At 33.6% G+C, this 19,284-nt stretch overlaps 1 protein-coding gene across 4 annotated transcripts in view; it reads left to right on the top strand.

The window, feature by feature from the left end:
- LOC118184436 (phosphatidylinositol-3,5-bisphosphate 3-phosphatase MTMR14-like) overlaps positions 1 to 13,066 on the top strand; it is a 50,805-nt gene extending 37,739 nt beyond the window's left edge. For all 4 annotated transcript variants that reach the window (XM_085827381.1, XM_085827382.1, XM_035354107.2 and 1 more), the window contains 2 exons: positions 4,980 to 5,041; positions 12,643 to 13,066. In XM_085827381.1, the coding sequence (XP_085683507.1) occupies positions 4,980 to 5,041; positions 12,643 to 12,778 (198 nt within the window). In that variant the 3' untranslated portion in view covers positions 12,779 to 13,066. The remainder of the gene's footprint in view (positions 1 to 4,979; positions 5,042 to 12,642) is intronic.
- The last annotated feature ends 6,218 nt before the right edge of the window (positions 13,067 to 19,284 follow it).

The following is a 19,284-nucleotide window of genomic DNA, read 5'->3' as shown; positions in this document are numbered from 1 at the left end:
AGCCAGCGAAATTACATCTTAGTACAGTAGAGAGCAAAAGCTGAAGTGCGTAGTTATGAAAGATGGAAGCACGCGAAGAGAAAAGTTTTGGTTTACAATTATTACGTCATCAGAGCTGTGCGGGCCATAGTGATCTAGAGAAATGATGCAATGCAGAGAAGTTATTACGATTTTAGAATAGAGGAAGAATTAATGTTTATAATTAAATTATAATTCTGATTCATATAATTTTATCTTGCATATTCCCCCCCCTTCAAAAAGAAAAAGGCGTAGCGACAGAGAAGTCTTTTTAAAGAGAAAGTTAAAACACTAGCAAATTTAAAAAAAAAAAAAAAAAAAATCATAAAATTTTTGTCTTGTAAAGTATAATTTATAAATATAAATTTTTTAATAAATTTTTAATTTTTAGAGTCCTATTAACATAAATAATAGGATTAAGATTTTCAAAATTTGTTTTCACCGTTACCTTTCATTTACAATTCCTGATTTTACCAAACTGGAAGCCTCGCAATATTTCTAAACAAACATATCCATCAATAGGGCTGTCCTCTTGAGCTAACCAGTGTGTTCTCTGCACTGGTGGCCCAGGATGCCTAGGCAGTTTACTTGAAAAGGCCTCCGTTCCTTGCATTAAGGTAACTGGCCTTTGAGAACTTCACTAATACATTCCATAATAAAAATATAATAATAAATTTATGAAAAATAAATATAGTTACTGCGGAAAGAGAAGATCTACACTTCTATCACCAGCCTTGTTCTTATTTTCATTTTGTCAACTTGGGTTAGCGCTAAAAATATCAATAAACTAAAAATTTTCCCAAGGGAAAAGATCTTAAAGTTGACTACATGCAGAACATAAAAAAATTACACACACTCATAAAATGAGAGCCTACAACATTATTTTACTTGAAGAGGGTGAAGGGAACAACTGTACAGAGGTAATTACAGGCCTCTGCTTAGGAACCCAGTACTATACTTAACATACAATCACCCATAAATTTTACATGCATTTACCATAATTTCATATTACATATCTGTAATTTCACTTATTTTTTACAGTTACTTCATTTTTAGAATAATTATAAAATTCGTATTCAAAATTCTCAACAAAATTTCAAAAACATAAAAACTTATCTTAATATCCTTCCCTATGAATAATTTAAATAGCTTAAAATTTGTTACTTAATTTGCTCACACATAATTATGAAAAATTAGAAAAATTAATGAACAAGAATTTCAGATTTTCTCAAAACAAATTGCAGAAATTTTAACCAAAGTTGAAATGAAAACTATAGAATCCGCAGCACATTAAATAATTTAGTTCCTGAACTAGATTCACAAAAGTGTTTATGTTCTAGTGTATAATTGTATTATTTATGTTGAATTGGGCCCACCAGCGGCCGAGCGGTAAAATCGCTGAACACTGGTAGTTCGGTCCGAGGTTCGAATCCCGCGAACGGGCTGGCTGCATGGGCGTTTTCGTGGTTTTCCCCATGTGTAACGTGTATACGAGCCAGTTTCCCTTGGAAAGTCCTCTATGAAAGGCATCCCTCCCCTTAGGCAGATAGCCCTAGTGTGCTTTGCCGTATTCTCAATACATACAATACATATATTGAATTGTTTTTGAATAATATTTTGTATTGAAGTGTAAAATATGTCAATCTTTAATTGCCTACGATGAGAGGAAAAAATGCACATAATATATTATTCATAAATTGTATAATTTATTTCTTTTCTAAGTTTTATCTGAAGGAAGAAAAATTTTAAATATTTTCTAATCAAAGCTTACTATTATGAAAACATTCAGCGAAAAAAAATGCATCATATTTGTGAACTATCAACATGCATCATACTCGTATTTGTGGACTATCTGGCATTTAGAGATTTTACCAGATATTTTCATTCTATTCGAACTCTTTTTATGAAAAGGACTTTCAAAAAACAAAATGGACATTTTTAACAAAATTGAGGACTTTTGTAATTATAACTTATTTATCAGTATTCCATATTTATTATGTTATAGTTTTAAAATTAGTCATATATTGTATACTTATTTATAACTCATAGTTTTAATGTTCAAATTTTCATATGCTATAAAGTCAAAATTTTATATGAGAAAGTCATGAACTATGATAGGCCATAGTTAAAGCTTGTACGCTATGTCCTGGATGTTTTCATGTCTTTCTCATACATTTGCTTTACTCCTGTACTAATGCTTTTCTCACCCCGGCCTCTCCTTTTGACGGGGGGGGGGAGATGTAAAATATAAAAAAAAAATACGATGGCTTTGCTCTTTGCGAACCAGCAACCTTTAATTTTCTGCAATTCAGGATCTTCCCCTAGACCAGTACCTTCTAGAACATTCGCGCCTATTACATAACCTCCTCATATAAATGCTGCGTCATAAGTTTTTCTACGTTTTTCTAGAAGCTACTATGTTACATAACCTTTCATATAAATGCTGCGTCATAAGTTTTTCTCATGGAGGTAGGAAAGGGAGAAGGGGCCAACCCGCGCTAAAAGTGAAGCACTGCTTTGAAGCTTGGGTCACCAGATGGGGTTTTCTTTGTTTACATTCAGAAGCTCGCTTGACAAGATTCTGATAGTATTTCGACGCACGACAGTTCCATAGAAATCGAAAAAGGGACACTTTCGCATGAAAGAAACATTCATAGTGTGATGGATAATAGCAATTTGTATAGTTTAGTGACATTTACGCAAAAATCACATCTTGGTTATTTTTCGATAACTGCGATTTTGATTATGAATTTGTTTTATAAAATTATAAGCTGTTGCACTACAAAAATATAGATTTTAAGAAAAATGTTATGCTTAAAGAATGAAAAATACCTTACGGTACATTTAAAATTGTATACGTCTTTCGATATCCTTGATAGAGTATTCGCTACTTTTATTTTATTTTCCAAACGTCAAAATGTTTTAAATAAAACAAATTTTTTTCACATCCATATATTATTGTAACATGTACCTTTTAAAATTTTTTAGAGGAGAGGCTTTACTGCTGCTCATTTTAAACCCATCGTTTTAATTTTATATATCTGAAAAATAATCACTTTGGGCTTACACGTTTTATAAATATAAAATTATGTATGTTAAAATATTTGTAATTAGGCACATAGGTCAGATTAAGTTTTTATTAAATAGAGTAACGCATGCAAGGGCTATCTGCCTAAAGAGAGAGATGCCATAGTGGAGGAATTTTGAAAAAAAAAAACTGACCTTTGAGTGGCTAATCCAATCCAATCCTGCACAGATGCCTTCTCGCCTTCGTTCTGCTAACGTCTTCGCTATGCTCCTCTTTCTTTGTTAGAACGTTATAACGTATTTAAGTCAGTCGTATCTAATAATTCAATTACTGAATAAGTTATTTGAGTAACTTCATCTAGAAAAAATCATCTGCTCTAAAATAAAATAAAGATATGCTGTTAACAGTGAAGAGTCCTGAGTCGTCATTTTTCTCCGTGGTGCAACCATTAGCTTAATAGCCTCACCATTCACCCACGATGTGTTGGAATAACTGAAAACATTACATACATATAATAAAAGAGTGTGTCTTTCGTTTGTGCTGCGCGTAAGCTAAGATCCAGGGCTACGAAATTTAGTGTATAGGTGCATCTAGACAAGAGCCAGTGCACCTCCAAGCGATTTTTTCAAAATTCGAATCGGATTTTTATTTTATCTGTTTGATTTTATTTCATCATTTTGAATAGTTTCATTCTTTCAGAAATGTGGTTTTGGCAACAGTTTTCATTCAATTGTATACTGAACTGCTCATTGTTGAAAATCAGCACTGTTGCCACTTGGAAAAATGAGGGCGATAATTCAGTGCAGTTTTTAAATTTAATGTTTCTCTTGGATACTGGACGTTTGTTGAGAGAAGGCAACGGGAAGTTGATTAATTAATTTTTTAGGATAATTAATATTTATATTAAGGGATATTGCTTAGTTCATTGTAATTTTGTTATATATAATATTTTTTTAAACTTGTGATTTTTTTTAAATAAAGCTGTTCTTCAGAGTAAAATTCTGCGCAGTTTTTTAATTTAACGTTTGTTTCCTTCAGGCATTTTTCCAGTACATTTAAAAGCCAGACGAACGCTGGCCGCGTAGCTGCTAGTATATATACAGTGGATGGACAAAAATATGGAAACACCTTATGAAATGCATGTTTAAAAAGATTGATTTTAATGAAATATGTAGGTGGCGCTGGCGTTTCTGGCTACTGACGCCACCTATACAACTTCGTAAATGTGCTAAACAGTTCAGTTGTTGTCGGAGTACTGTTATGTGAGGTTGTCATTGCATTATGTCAAAGTTAACAGACTTCGAACGCGGGCAAATTGTTGGAGCACGTATGGTAGGTGCTTCCGTAAGCAAGGTAGCCGAGGTGTTTAGTGTTTCAAGAGGTACTGTATCGAAGATTTATTCCGCATATTTGAAAAGCGGAAAAACATCATCTGCTAAATCACAGCGCGGACGAATGTGTGTCCTGAGTGATCGTGACAGATGATCATTGAGGGCAATTGTGACGAAAAATAAGACCACAGCTTCAAAAGTTACTGCTGATGTATATACACTGTATAAATAAATACTACGTTCTAAATCTGAACCTGCTGAAAACACAAAATAAAACTGGTCTTATATTTTGTAATTCCTATATGTAATTTTTGTGTGTGTATTTCAAAATTTTAGACCTCAATGTTAAAGTGAATAAAATATTCCGGTATACTCATTTTAGTACTTGTTAAGATGTTAAAAAATAAACTAAACGATCATCAAAATATTTTTCATCCATTATTCTCGAAATCTCTTACAATTTATCGACTCGAATTACTACCGTTTTGTCAAAGAGTTTTTAACTGTATTTGTAGCCCTAAAATTTCCCATCAGATAAAATAGTAAAATCTGAACCATTATAGTGATTCTCATAATTTATTACTCGTAATTTATATTTGCAGATCTTGCATTTTTGCTACAATTTCCTGCAGTTCATTTGGACCGATGATTTCTCTTCTACAAAGTAAGCACCTTTCTGAACTGTACTCTGTAACACTGTATTCAGAAGCCAAATTACATAGTTTCAGTAACGAAACAAATTTTTGTACATTAAATCTAATCTAGAAAAATGCGCACGAAATTTTAAGAATTTCAAAGTATTTATTCTATGTAATACATAGCTAATAATTTACTTCCCTTTTTAAACTTAACTCGTATTGTTCTAATTTCCAACACCAGAATTTTCACTTCTAATAGATTTCATTCTAACTAATACGATTTTTTGGCAATATGAAGCCAGCAATTTCTTGTACTTGATCAGACACAGGTTGTTTCTTCAGGAACCAAACAATTTTGCGAAATTGGAAAGATCGACAAACATCTTGTATCGAAAGCAATGGCAGGAGCAAAATGAAACGATCATAGCATCATCTGTTGACAAAAATGGTAAATAAACGGGAAAGTAGCTACAGTTCTTTAGACATTAGGAAGAACTGTATTGGAATTAATGTACTTAAATAAAGCTAAATTTTTGTAAACGCAAATTGCTGCAAGGATATCTAGTTCACGAACTGATTGTTTCCCTAGGATCTGTTACTGATTGTTTTCTCAGTCCAAATTGTAATCGTATCGGCCAGTGATGATTAACTATATAAGATTTGGGTATTTCGGCTTTTGTAATAGATTACTGTTCCTTCATGCAAAATGTTAAAACTCGTTTAATTAATTCGATATATATATATATATATCAAACCACATTGACAAAGTATGCTATAAACAGTCCACGAATTAAAAAATAGTGTCTTTAAGAATCGAATGATAAAGTTTCTTTATAGGTAAGAACAAAGGCCTGAAAAATTGAAGTTCTGAGTAATTCTGAAATTGATACAAGTAAGAAATGGAATGAACATAAGTTATAATGCTTATTTCTAAAATCTGAATTTCATCTTTTAAGGCCGAAGAAGGAAAAGTTCTGAAAGGCTTTATCAATAATCGGGATAAAAAATCCTGTATCAGTGGCAACGGATTTCAAGTAACTCAGTTCAGGAGAAAGATTCTGAAGCACAATATGTATGAGAAAGAAAAGAAGCCTTTTTTTTTTTTTTGTTGTTGTTGTTTTGCAGCATGACATGATACAGCATGGTACAACAGACAAAGGTTTAAGATAAGCAGTAGTTTACTGCCTAATTTTTTAAACTTAAGTTATTTTATAATATTTTTCAATTTCTTTTTTGAAGTAGGGTTTTAGCATGACTAGTGTAGCTGTCTATTCATGACCATGTTGTTGTTGCTTGTGTTCAACACGAAATTCCTCGTGGCAAGGAGCGATAGATTACGAATGCCGTTGGCAACAGCCTTGAGCACCATTCAGGTGACAGTACGATTTTGCTCAGTTCCGCCCCCCAGTTTTGATAGAACATCTCGGGGGGTGAGTAAGGGTCCGAGGGTCTCCCACCGCCCTCTCCTTCCACCGAACCACACGAGAGGACTTACGGCTTGCCGCACATTTAGACTGCCGCCACGGCGCACCGAAATCGCCCTATATGCGGTCAGGTCATAAATTTAGAACCCCTTTTTTTCACGAGGAGATAGTCTTGCTCGTGGTCTTGAGAAAATGTGGGGGTTGTTTAAACATCTAACTTCTCTACATTAAGTTTTTATATACAGGGAAATACAAATTGAATTCTACGAAGGAATGCAATTTTGTACAATGAAAATGTATTAGAGAACTATAAACTGTAAGGAATATAACATCTTTTTTTTTAAGTAGGAGTAGAAAGACAGATATTTGTTACATCAATGAATTTGTAGTAAATATTGAATTTTTCATTTTGAATGCTATGTTACATGTATGCGAAGTAGCTGAGTATCTGAGAAAATAGTCTTAACCCAAATGGCCTTCAACCTTTTCACGCCTAAGGACTGTTTTTCAATTACATTGTGGTTGCTGCTTTTTGGTTAATTTTCTAATGACATATAAACATTAAATTGTTTTTAATTTGAGACTTATGAATAAAATAACGCAAATTAGACTGCAGAAAATTCTTCAGAATGAAGTTAATACTGAAAAATACATTTATCCTATTATCCAATTTTATCCTACAACAAATCTTTTAAAAAGTGTGGTGGAAATAAGGATGACATTGTGTTTTAGGAAAGTGACAAATCTAGTTACAGTGACAACCTAAGTGAAAATAACTATGATTTTAGCAACTGTGATGACTAATTTCTGGGATTCTAAGAAACGCTGATGTATATGCTAATTTTTTAATGCAACAGTTCCATTTTCGTTGTATAAAGTGTTTATCATTAAAATAGGTAATTTATCCTTTTCTGTCTAAGTATTTTTCCCAAGTTTTAAACTGATAAATCACTGCGCGTCTTACAGGCCAGGAAACTGAGGTACAGTATAAATCTCCCTTCGTTTCGTATCAGTGCCGACGATTTCGATGAAAAAGGGTACCTTTTTAAAAACGAAGAACTTCTTAACGAAGAAAAATCGTTTATGTACAGCATAATGTCTAAAAATGCCGTCAAATTAAACAGTAATCTTGACTTTAATGCTTTTGTATGCATTTCTTGAATTGATCAATAAATGTAAATTTGTAATTTAAAAAAATGTATAATATTTTATTTAGTTACATGCTCGTTATCTGTGTTATTGCTTCGTTTCTGGTATAGACCCCCCTCCCAGAAAAAACCGTTTTGCTCCTTGATCGCAAAAAATTTCTCGATTTTCCGTTACTTAACCAGTGGAATTTCCTAGTTCCCCCCCCTATAAAATTACAACTTTGCTACAACAGCTGAGTTAAATATTTGCAGCTATCTACACCTAAATTGAATGTTTATTTAAAAATAAAATCTTTCCTAATTTTTATATCCCTTTTCTAGTTTATATGAAATTTCAAAATTTAATGATATCATTTAATGAAATACTTGCAAGTAATATAATGGTTCTGGGAAATATATTCTTGATTCCAAACCCTTACTGCTAGGCATCAGCCCATCGCTCCTAGAATACATTATTAGTTCAAAGGGGCAATTTGCCCAGAAGGATTATTAATTTCATTTTGGCATTTTGCGTTGAAAACTATAAACGGCAAATCACTTTTCAAATTGTTGCCACCAGATATTATCGCCCTGTATTATATTTAAAGAAATTAAATAATGGAGAGTCTGCATGAATGTATATTTTGATAAAATGACGATACCTAGACCCATCAAAATTTGAATAACGTAATCTTCCATAGAATATCGGCGCGTGGAAGCCCTAATTTGAATTTAAAATTTATTTTATTATCGATTTCATATTTTATAACACTTCAACGAATTTTTGATTAACAAACTCAGCGATTTCAAAGCGAGCAATGGCAACACTGTACGAAAAAAAAAAACATTTTTATCTCCAGCGAGCGATATATATTCCTGATATACTGATACTGAATGAGACCTAAAAACACTTTTCTTTTAAAATAGATCTTCCCTTATGATCCCTACAGCCGTTTACTTTCCCCTTCCGTAAATAACGTCAGTCAACTGCTCTTGACCGTATTTGCCAATCCACCGGCGCACCAACACTGTACATTTACATCCATGCCGAATCCGGGCCCTACTGCACAGCAGTCAGCGACGCTAACCACTATACTTGTTGGGCGGCTATTGATAACCATAGTCAACACAAGAAATTCATGACATTTTCAAGTTCTAACATTTTTCGTAAATATGCTACGATTTCCACGTATGCTTACTTTTGTTTAAAATTTTTACCGGTAAGAGACGTTTTACAATCAATCAATTTTAATGTGTTAACTTCTAACAAATTCACGTATTCTCACAAGTAAATGTCACCGCTTTATTTTACAGTGGCAGAGCGTTTAATTAGTTGGTGCTGTGTCTTAGGCTTTCGAGGTCTTTTGCGTGCCATATGAACTGAAAACTTTGAACTTGCTATCATTAACAAGCAGAGTCCTAAATTACTTTTGATATACTGAACTCTAATTTTATTTCATTTAAGCGAAGCGTATCTTCTAGTAGCACGGCCCTGAACTTAAGCTTTCCATGCCTTTCTTATTGTTTACAGATTTGAGAACACTCTGAAACCTAATTCAAATCTAAGTTTTATGGTAATCTTTCTTTTTTTGGGGGGGGGGAGGGAAGGGATAATTGTTTATCTTCGATTTCTATGTGAAGTCAATATTTCGCCATTCAATTCCAGTTTTATTTACCACAGAATTGGATAAATTTCAAGTTTTCAAAATTTGAAAGAACATATAATAACAGACCGTTTAGCAAAATAAATGATAATTTTTCGGTGTTACACCGCGTATAGGTAAAATTACCTGCTTGGAAAGTTTTTATTTAATTGCAACTATATTTTTGAAAGTATAAATTATCGTCTACTACTTGTTCTATTTTCATGCAAAATGGCGCTTTTAAAGAAAGCTATGGGTGAAAAGCTATGCTTGTGCTCTTTCTGTAAAGTATTTGTATCTAGTTATTACGCTGCGAGATCCATCGTTTCTCTATATCTAAAGTTGAGAATTGAGATGGACAATATTGTCAACAAGAAAGGAAAATAGTCGGTTTGTCTCAAAGGTCAAAAGTTGTTCCAAATGCATATACGGGGGAAAAACGGAATGTTTTGTATGTTGCACAAAGGTAAGATCATTATTATTAAAATAAAATCCACCAATTAAAGGACAATTGAAAAAAATTAATATGCTCAATGTCAACTGTAAACGTAGTGATTAATGCTGATTTGAATCTTAAAAAGGTGAAAAAGCTTAATGTGCATAGTCTTTTTCCACGACATATTGCCGAACATAAAAGGCTTTGAAGAATGTTTATATAGAAAATATTTATCTGGATAACTTTTTTCGTTTAAAAATCGAAACATTTTGTCCCATTAATCTTGGAGGTATTTAAATGACTGCAACAAGATTTCCATTTATTACCATCAAAGAGGAGGAAAAAAGGTTACAAAAATCTAAAGCAAGTTTTTGGAAGGGATATGATTGCTGCTGGTGTTTTATATAACGGAAAGTTGAAAACGATGCAGAAAAATGCAACGCCACACATTATCAGGAATATACTTTATGCTGAATTTTCAAATATGAAGTACCTTGTCTTTGCCCACAGTACCATCAATCACTAGAACTGCATCTAGACAAAACAAGCCGCCACACGCTACTGTTAATTTACTGTCTGAAATGGAAAAAGAAACGGGTATCAAGGCCATACACTTCGCTCATGTCCCTGATAAATCATCTGATATATTACCTATGGATTCTGGACTTAACAATATGATTGTCCAAACGTCGACATATAACCTTCCTTGGACTTTGGAACGTCATTCAAGAGGAATGGGATAAAATACCTTTTCCGATATTACAAAAGGCTTTATTGCCTTGGAATTTACGGAATAGAAAAATAATGAAGAATAAGAGTTACCATATAGAACATTTAAAACACAAAAATTTTAAGTATTATTCCTAAATACAATGAACCATCTCTGCAACATCACTATGCCGATTTTTGGAGGTTCTTGTCTATTAATATATTTAATTGCAGTTCCTAGAGCCTGAACTCTGTCCTTATGGGGAAATTCTGCGAGGTTCAACAGCTGTTGCTTGATCTTCATTTTGTATTCATCTCAACTGCTTAAAGCAACACTTTAATCATCTGTTATTTTATTCTTCATTCAACTTTCGATTTCTTGCAAATATACATCTTCACATCCAGGTATACGTTGCACCAAAGGTAGAATTGTGTCAAGGTTTCATTTGTGCTTTCCGTTTCCATCTTCTGTTCATCGTCTCGCTGCTCTTTCTACTATTTGACAACTGCTGTAGCCCTTACATCAACCCAGGCACGCGCAAATCAATAATCAGCATCCTTTAAATTGATACCTTTCAAGTAGTTATTCAATCAGATTTTGTCATTCTTCAGTTTCTATTGTATACAGTAGCTTCCTACCATAGCTACTTTCTATCATTTCCAAAACTCCTTTATCCATAGGTTGGCATATGGCGGTTATATTGAGGGAGGAGGATAGAAATATTACCTTAATGTCATCATCTTTGAAGTTTCTCTGCATCAGAGTGCACTGGAGCATTTTCTCATTAAATTATTTTCTTTCGAAAATTTCTCTAAAGAATGCATTCCGTAAAGAACCAGACTTTGAAAAGTTCACTACTCATCCATGCGCATTTTTAGTTGCAGAATTTTACAGGGAGAGTGGTTTTTGAAACTGCTTTAAAAGTTGTAGGATTTGGGGAATTGCCAATCATTAAAAGGTCCATTTTGAGGTTTACTGTAGCATTACTTTATGCTAAAAGCGTTAGCCCTTCCATACTACGCTTGTAGCTAGAAACTGCCTCTTCTCTTCTGTTTTGGCTGCAAGGCTCTTACTAAGTAACATTTTATAACTAAGGCCTGATTCATCACAATATCTGATCATCCTATAGGCTTTCACTTTCAGTTAGTTCCTGAAATGATTTCTTGGAATACCTTCATTTCTTAAATTCAATGACTATTTTCTACCACAGACACTTAACTGACAGATATCGTAATGTTTCTTCCATTGGTCGAGCCAACGACACTTGCTCTGAATTTTGGACTCCCATCATTGAAACAATTGCGAAACTGCAACTCATTTTGCTGTAAAATAAACCCACCTTTGTCTCTGAACTTTGTAAACCATGAATGCAAAATTTCTCTCACTTTTTCAGTCGTTTTTTCATAGTTCTTTTTTCTTTGAAAGTACTCTTTCCCAACTTCCTACTGTTAATCATCTAACGCCCTAATCGTCAGCCTACCTTCAGCATTCTGATTTCTTTCCACTGTCTTGATTGCTCCAAGTTTGTTCCATCGGTACAGCAACTTTCTTTTACCCGCCATTCTTTTTTTGCTTGCGCAAATCTCAAATTTTAAACACTACAACAACGTTTGCAAATTAGAACGATACGAACACATAAGCATGAACAGTAATAACCATAAAGTGATAGTAATATAATAAATTGTACTGCACTGAATGACAAATGAGTCGTAATGTAGCCATATTTACAACTTAGTTCTTGTTTCTATTGATTTTTTTTTTCTATGATATGTCGGATAATAAGGAATGTCTGATGAGCGAAGGTTGGATAAGTGACTCTACTATACCTACTAATTTTCAGTCGGGTTTTATTGGATCACTTTACGAATATTTTACTGCAAAAACTAGCTAAAGCGTTCAATTTTAAACCTGAACAGTGTAATGATTATTCGCATGAAATTTAAAAGAAATAATTTGCAGTACTTATTTAATTTAAACTTATTCAGTATATATATATATTGAGATGCATTTTAACACTATCATCCGAGGCTCGAGCGCCCATTGAAAAAGTAGAAATAGAACGCTCGAAAGGTCTTTTGGAAGGTATTTTCGGTATTCCTTCCTAAAACGACCGACAGACATAAGTCTCCAGACAAATTTGAAGTTTGCACATTATTAAATTTATAAATTTCTTTGACTAAGTGCGGCGGCCATTGAGGAAAGGAAGTACTGTTTTTAAATGGTTTGTCGGAAGTAACTGTAGCTTTTAAACTAGAGCCTTTTTAAACATTAATATTTTACTTTTTCAGGAAGCTGTACGACTCAAGTTCGGAGAAAAAATGTTGTAGAAGAATTCCAATTTTTGAGCAAGGTAAACGCAGAGAAAAGCTCGAAAAGGTGTGGGATATATTTTCAGCTATTTACAAACCCAGTGCACTCGTATGATTGCTTGGGACTAACTTTTATGAAAATGCTAGCCTATCAAACTATTTATTCAAACTAAAGGTGTTCTGAATGAAAGGACGGTTTTCCAGCGTCTTCTAGTCTACAACTACTTCTGTTGCGTTTATTGTAGTTTTATATTTTAGATGTGTGATTTTGCTTGTATTTTAAATACTTTTAATGTTGTAAAGTCAAATTTTCTATTTTTCTTTTCTTTGAATCCTAGATTTTGAGACTATTCTGGCTTTCATGGTTGTATAAAATATATGGAATAAAATGTATTAAAAAATTGTTGGTGGCAAAAATTAATTACCTAAGGAACTGCGTAACATCTTTAAACATTTCAATGGTTTTCTTTAGGATCAATGTCATAACCGACTGCTTAATATTTCAGAAAGTTCTTAGCTGTTTTAGAATAGAACCTCCTAATGATGAGAAAACTAGACGTTTAAGTACTAATTTATTGGACTAAAGTGGCAGGGTCATAACAAATGTTCCACCTATAAATTTATATTTTAGTTTTACGGAAACTTCGAACACTTACTTTGCATACACACTTAGCCTTTCAGTACTGAAAATTGTTATAGAACTTAACACTCACCGTTTGCATCCACTTACGGCCCCACTAGCTGCAGCTAACCTCGGAACAAAGCTTTTAATGCAGTAAGGAGCCGTTTCTCAAGTGTTTAAAAAATGATATTATATTCGTTTTTTCAAGACAGGCTAAAGATCATTTCGTGACATTTTTCTTTTACTTCAGTGTGCCTTCTTGGAAATATGGCTTGACAGGTGACGGAGGACGGGGACGCCTGGTGTTTAACGGAGGTAAACAGGTATGTCCCACACCCTCCCCTATCTAGATGCAACAACTCCCTGGGGTTCCACAAGGGCGCACCGGGAGTTTACTGAGCCTTCATGAAAAAGTTTACATGGCCATACAGGGGCTATTCCAGTTTGAAATTGGTTCAGTACAGATTCTTATGTTAATGGTTGACCTGGGTGTTCATAGACCATAATGCATACATGAAATATGACATTACATACATGATATATGACATTACATAAAACTTGTACATAATACTTGCAGGAATTAGTACATACATACTTTATACTTCACATGACATTAGACTACACATACATAATGCATGACATTAATCTACACTTATTAGAGTTATAACCTGACGGTATACTACGTTAAGCTAATTGTATTACAAACTTGCTAAGTTACTTTATAACTGGATTACTTATAGTTTACATTATTGCTATTACTTCTTAAATGACATTATGCTATATAACAAGATAGGCACACATACTTTCCCTTATAATCATATATGCGTTACTTAAAATAATACACATGTGGCATGCGTTACACGAACTAATGACTACATTACTGATTACGTTATGTTAAAAACACACATAGTACAACGTATTACACTCATTGATTAAATTACTTACATTACACATTTACTTATACACTTACATATTTATACAATTCTAGATAGTACTATATAACACCTGCTAAGTTACAAGAGAGACACCTATACTGGTAACACTTACATATTTACAATACTATACAGTACCATTTAACACTTATTGTATTACATTAAGTACACATATGCTGTACACGCGCATCTCACGCAGTTTACCTATTACAATATGGCTTGACAAGCAAGCCCTATCAGTTCGCAACAAACAATCAGCATTATGATTTTGTGTTTAAAAACAAAAATTTGTGATATCACCTTATCGGCGGCACATTAGTTTGCTTCAACTAGAAATTAAATTCTTCACCTTAGGGAAAAATCTTCAAATAGGGTGAATGGGAGTAATGGCTAATATGGCCTATTGCACCATCGTTCAACGCTATGTCGTGAAAGGGAGTTCATTACTGAAACTGAACTCTGATTTCTTAAGTAGCGTTTTCGATGTTACGATCGATTATGCATGATGATTATATTCTTTTATATGACAATTACTGTTGTATTATTTTGTGCCCATAGAAGTCATAAAATAATTGCATACAATTTGGAACACAATGAAAGAAAGGTATTCCTATGTAAAACATAACATAATGGATAGCAATGTCGCCAAATAAAAAATGTATTAAACGAAGAAATGCTACTGAACTTTCTGACTTTTGGACTGAATGTAATATATATAATCAAGAATGAAGTATCTCTCTCGAAAATTCTACTGTTAATAAAAATGAAGACAATTCTGTCTAAAGCGAATTTTAACTCATTCTGTGAAAGAAGGCTTAGATGATTTTAAGTAACCTTTAATCACAACTTGAATTTAACAAACTGCAGAGCTTCTAGCTGCAAAGTTAAAATTCCTCCACTTGCACGATTTAAATAAAAGAAACATAAATTAAGGAATATGAATGGATTCTTAGTTTGAGACTCCAGTATAACATTAACAAAAGTAATGCAAAAGTCGGTAATCTAGTTGCTATTTTTCTTAATTGGTGCCACAATTTTCTCACTATTTACAGACTTTCCACTAATCTAACAGGGTGGGTTTAGCAACAAAAATGATTTCTTATGAAGCAGACGAACTCACTAGGAAAAAGAGCATTATACTATATTTAAGAACTTAAATCCTCAGTTGAGGTAACGTGAAAGCATACTCGGAAGTTTATACAATTAAACATAACATAATTCTTCAACAAAATCAACTTCTACTCATGTTTATTTTCTAGTAATTCCTCGTACTCCTGTCCACAAATTTCTTCCATGTTGGGAAAAGTATTGTTCTTAAACTTCATATGTTTCACAAACTATAATCAATCAACAAATGGACTGTATTCCTACACTTTTATTTTATTACACTTGTCAGCGATGCGAAATAATTGATACAATATAAGCGAGCCATTCTAACATGGCTGTCACAAATACAATTCTATCAATCAGTAATCTTGTTGCCACACATAAAGTTCAAAACTAAAAGAAGAAAAACAAAAGGAATTTACGCTGTTTGCAACAATAAAATGAAGCAAACGATACTCACATAAACATCCTGGCCCTCGTTGAAATCCCAGGGGATTTCAACAGTTGGAGCATTTTGAAACTTCTTAGTCTGTAATAAAAGATAAACATAAGAAAAATTATACAAAATATTATATGCGAAGCAGTTCATAGTTTTTCAGTCTGAATAGGAAGAGGACACAATTTCATGACTGGTCGTTTTATGACACCATGACCAGTTTTAATACTAACGACTCTGACTCTATGATCTGAGCCCGGATGAACAGCAATTATTCTCCCTAACCTCCATTTAAGAGGCGGAAGGTTGTCTTCTTTGATGGGGACTAAGTCATTGACTTCTAAATTGTTTTGACATTTTTGCCATTTAGGTCTTTGTTGAAGCTGAGACAGGTATTCCCGACTCCATCTTTTCCAGAAGTGCTGAAAAAAAAATATCTCACATGCCATCTGTCAATGTGATTGAAGGAACTATAATTTAGGTCTGGTTCAGGTATGGCAGTTAAAGACGTTCCTATTAGGAAATGACCAGGTGTTAATGCAGTTGAATCATTTGGATCAGCCGATGTTGGACACAATGGCCTAGAGTTGAGACAAGCCTCAACCTGCGCTATCAAGGTCTGAAATTCCGGATAGGTCAGCACAGTATCACCAACAGTCCTTTTTAGATGTAATTTCATTGAGTTTACTGCCGATTCCCATAGTCCACCAAAATGGGGAGATGATGGCGGGTTGAATATCCATTTTATTTCCTCTAAAGACAAAAATTTGTGAATTTCTTGATTTTGCTTACATTGCAAAAAACATTTTCTGATTTCTTTTTCTGCATCTTTAAAGTTAGTACCGCAGTCACTATAAATCTCAAATGGTTTCCCTCTTCTTGCAATAAATCGTTTCAATGTACTTAAAAATGCCTTTGTTAACAAATCTTCTACCACTTCAAGATGTACTGCCTTGATTACAAAACACACAAATAAGCATACGTAATATTTAAATGATTTTTGTCCACGTCCTGCACGATGTTTAATCATGAACGGTCCAGAAAAATCTATTCCTGTTCGATGAAATGGTCGCGATTGTGTTACTCTAGATTCCGGTAGATCAGCCATTATTTGACTTGCAGTTTTAGCTCTAATTTTGCAACACGTAATACAAGATTTTACTACTTTTCGGATATCAGATCTAGCAGCTATGATCCAAAATTGCTGTCTAATTAAAGATAGAAGAAGTTCCTGTGCTGCATGCAGATATTTGACATGAAAGTGTCTAATTATGATTTCTGTCAGATTGTGTTTTGAAGGTAATAAGATTGGATGTTTTTCATTTTCTGATAGTTCAGTCTTCCTCCTACACGTAACACTTTGTTGTCATCTAAAATTGGACACAAGCTAAAGAGGTTGCTGTTTGTAGGTAAGTCCTTTCCCAACTCCAAACATTGAATTTCTTTAAAAAAGTGAAATCGCTGTATTATTCGGACAATGCAGCTCGAATTTCATTACTAGATAAAAAAGACGTATTTCTTTCTAGATATGCTACTTTAGAATTCGATATGAATCTTAATATCCAAGCAAATATGCGTTGTAACTTTGGAAATGAAGATATATTTGATATAATAGCAAGTTCCTGTACAGGTTCAGAAACTACAAATGAGACTGTTTTACGTGCATCTGGTAATGCCTCTTCATCTATAAGAATATTTTTAGGCAAGGCAATATCACTGCACTTTAACCAAGAAGGACCATTCCACCACAATTGATGAGACAATAGCTCTGCAGGAAAAAATCCACGTGAAGCACAATCAGCTGGATTTTCCTTTCCATCAGCATGACTCCAGTTCTCAGGTGGTAAGATGGATTGTATTTCAGAAACTCTATTGGATACGAATACTTGCCATTTTTTAGGATCTGACCTTAGCCATGACAACACGATTTGTGAATCACTCCAAGCTTGCACTAAATCAAAATTTATAACTAATGCAGCTTTTACAGACTGAATCAAGCGTGCCAATAACACTGCTGCACATAATTCCAGTCTTGGAATCGTAATAGATTTTAATGGTGCTACACGAGTTTTAGCTGTTACGAGTTTAACATTAATGTTAAACTCGTAACAGCTATTGCAGTTATTGCAAGTTTTGATATAAATAACTGCTGAATAACCTCTTTCAGACGCATCACAAAATCCGTGAAGTTCACATCGAAAATAATCAGGTAGCAGAATTTTCCTAGGTATATTTATAGAATTCAAACATTTAACTTCTCTACATAGATTTCTCCAATTTCGATCAATCTCTTCTGTTACAGGATCATCCCATGATAATTGTAATTTCCACAATTGCTGAAGGATCATTTTAGCGAGAATTACAAACGGAGCTATCCACCCCAATGGATCGAATAGTTTTGCTACGAATGACAAAATAATTCTTTTAGTCGGAACACTTTGATACTCTATTACACCGACATTACATTTGAATTCATCATTGTCCGGATGCCATTCCAATCCCAGAACTTTCAATGTTTTGTCTTCTATTACACGATGAATATTGTCACTATCTGTGTTTGTTAAGCCAGAGGTTTTTAACAATGACGGTTCACTTGTCGACCATTTGTGAAGCTCAAAGCCACCACTTTTTAGCAGATGTTGCAATTCGTCTATCAATGCAATACCTTCCGAACTATCTTTTACACCAGTTAACATATCATCAACATAAAAATCTCTTAAAACTATATTCTTTGCCTTTGGAAAGTTCAATCCTTCATCAATCGCTAACTGACTCAAAACTTTGGTTGCAAGATATGGAGCAACTGCAGTTCCATATGTAACTGTTTTCAAACGACAAACTTGTATTTGTTTATACGGGCTATTTCTCCATAATATTCTCTGAAAATCTCTATCTTTTTCATGAACCTTTATCTGTCTGTACATCATTTTAATATCAGCGGTTATTGCAATGTTATGAAGTCTAAATCTTAGTAAAATACAAATTAAGTCATCTTGTATTTTTGGGCCTATCATTAGTGTATCATTTAAAGAAACACCTGTGGTTGTTTTAGCGCTCGCATCGAAAACAACTCTCAATTTTGTTGTTAAGCTAGAGTCCTTCAACACGAAGTGATGTGGGATATAATAGTGTTTATTCTCTAATTCATAATCTGTGTCTAGCACTAATTCTACGTGTTCTAGTGAAAAGTACTCTTTCATAAACTGAATATAGTGGTTGTAAATTTCTTTCATAGATAACAGTCTCTTCTCCAAGTATTGAAATCTTCAGTACGCCATTTCACGGGAGTCACCTAGAATATCTCTATTATGTTTGAATGGTAATGCAACTGAATAACGACCTGATGTGTCTCTAAAATGCGAGTTTTTAAAATGTTCTTCACAAAGTTTTTCTTCATTTGTTAAATGTTGTACATTTGGAAACTTTTCTAACTCCCAGAAAGAATTTACTAACTCATCTGTGTTTGTATTCAAATGATTTACATATACTGCCTCAAAATTTGTAGTACCCGAAATTATCCATCC

Source organism: Stegodyphus dumicola, chromosome 12, assembly GCF_044657685.1.
Source record: "Stegodyphus dumicola isolate Sdum_Otavi_A_Nest chromosome 12, ASM4465768v1".
Lineage (NCBI taxonomy): Eukaryota > Metazoa > Arthropoda > Arachnida > Araneae > Eresidae > Stegodyphus > Stegodyphus dumicola.
Note: the sequence above shows the minus strand (reverse complement) of the source record. Positions and strands in the feature narration are given on the sequence as shown.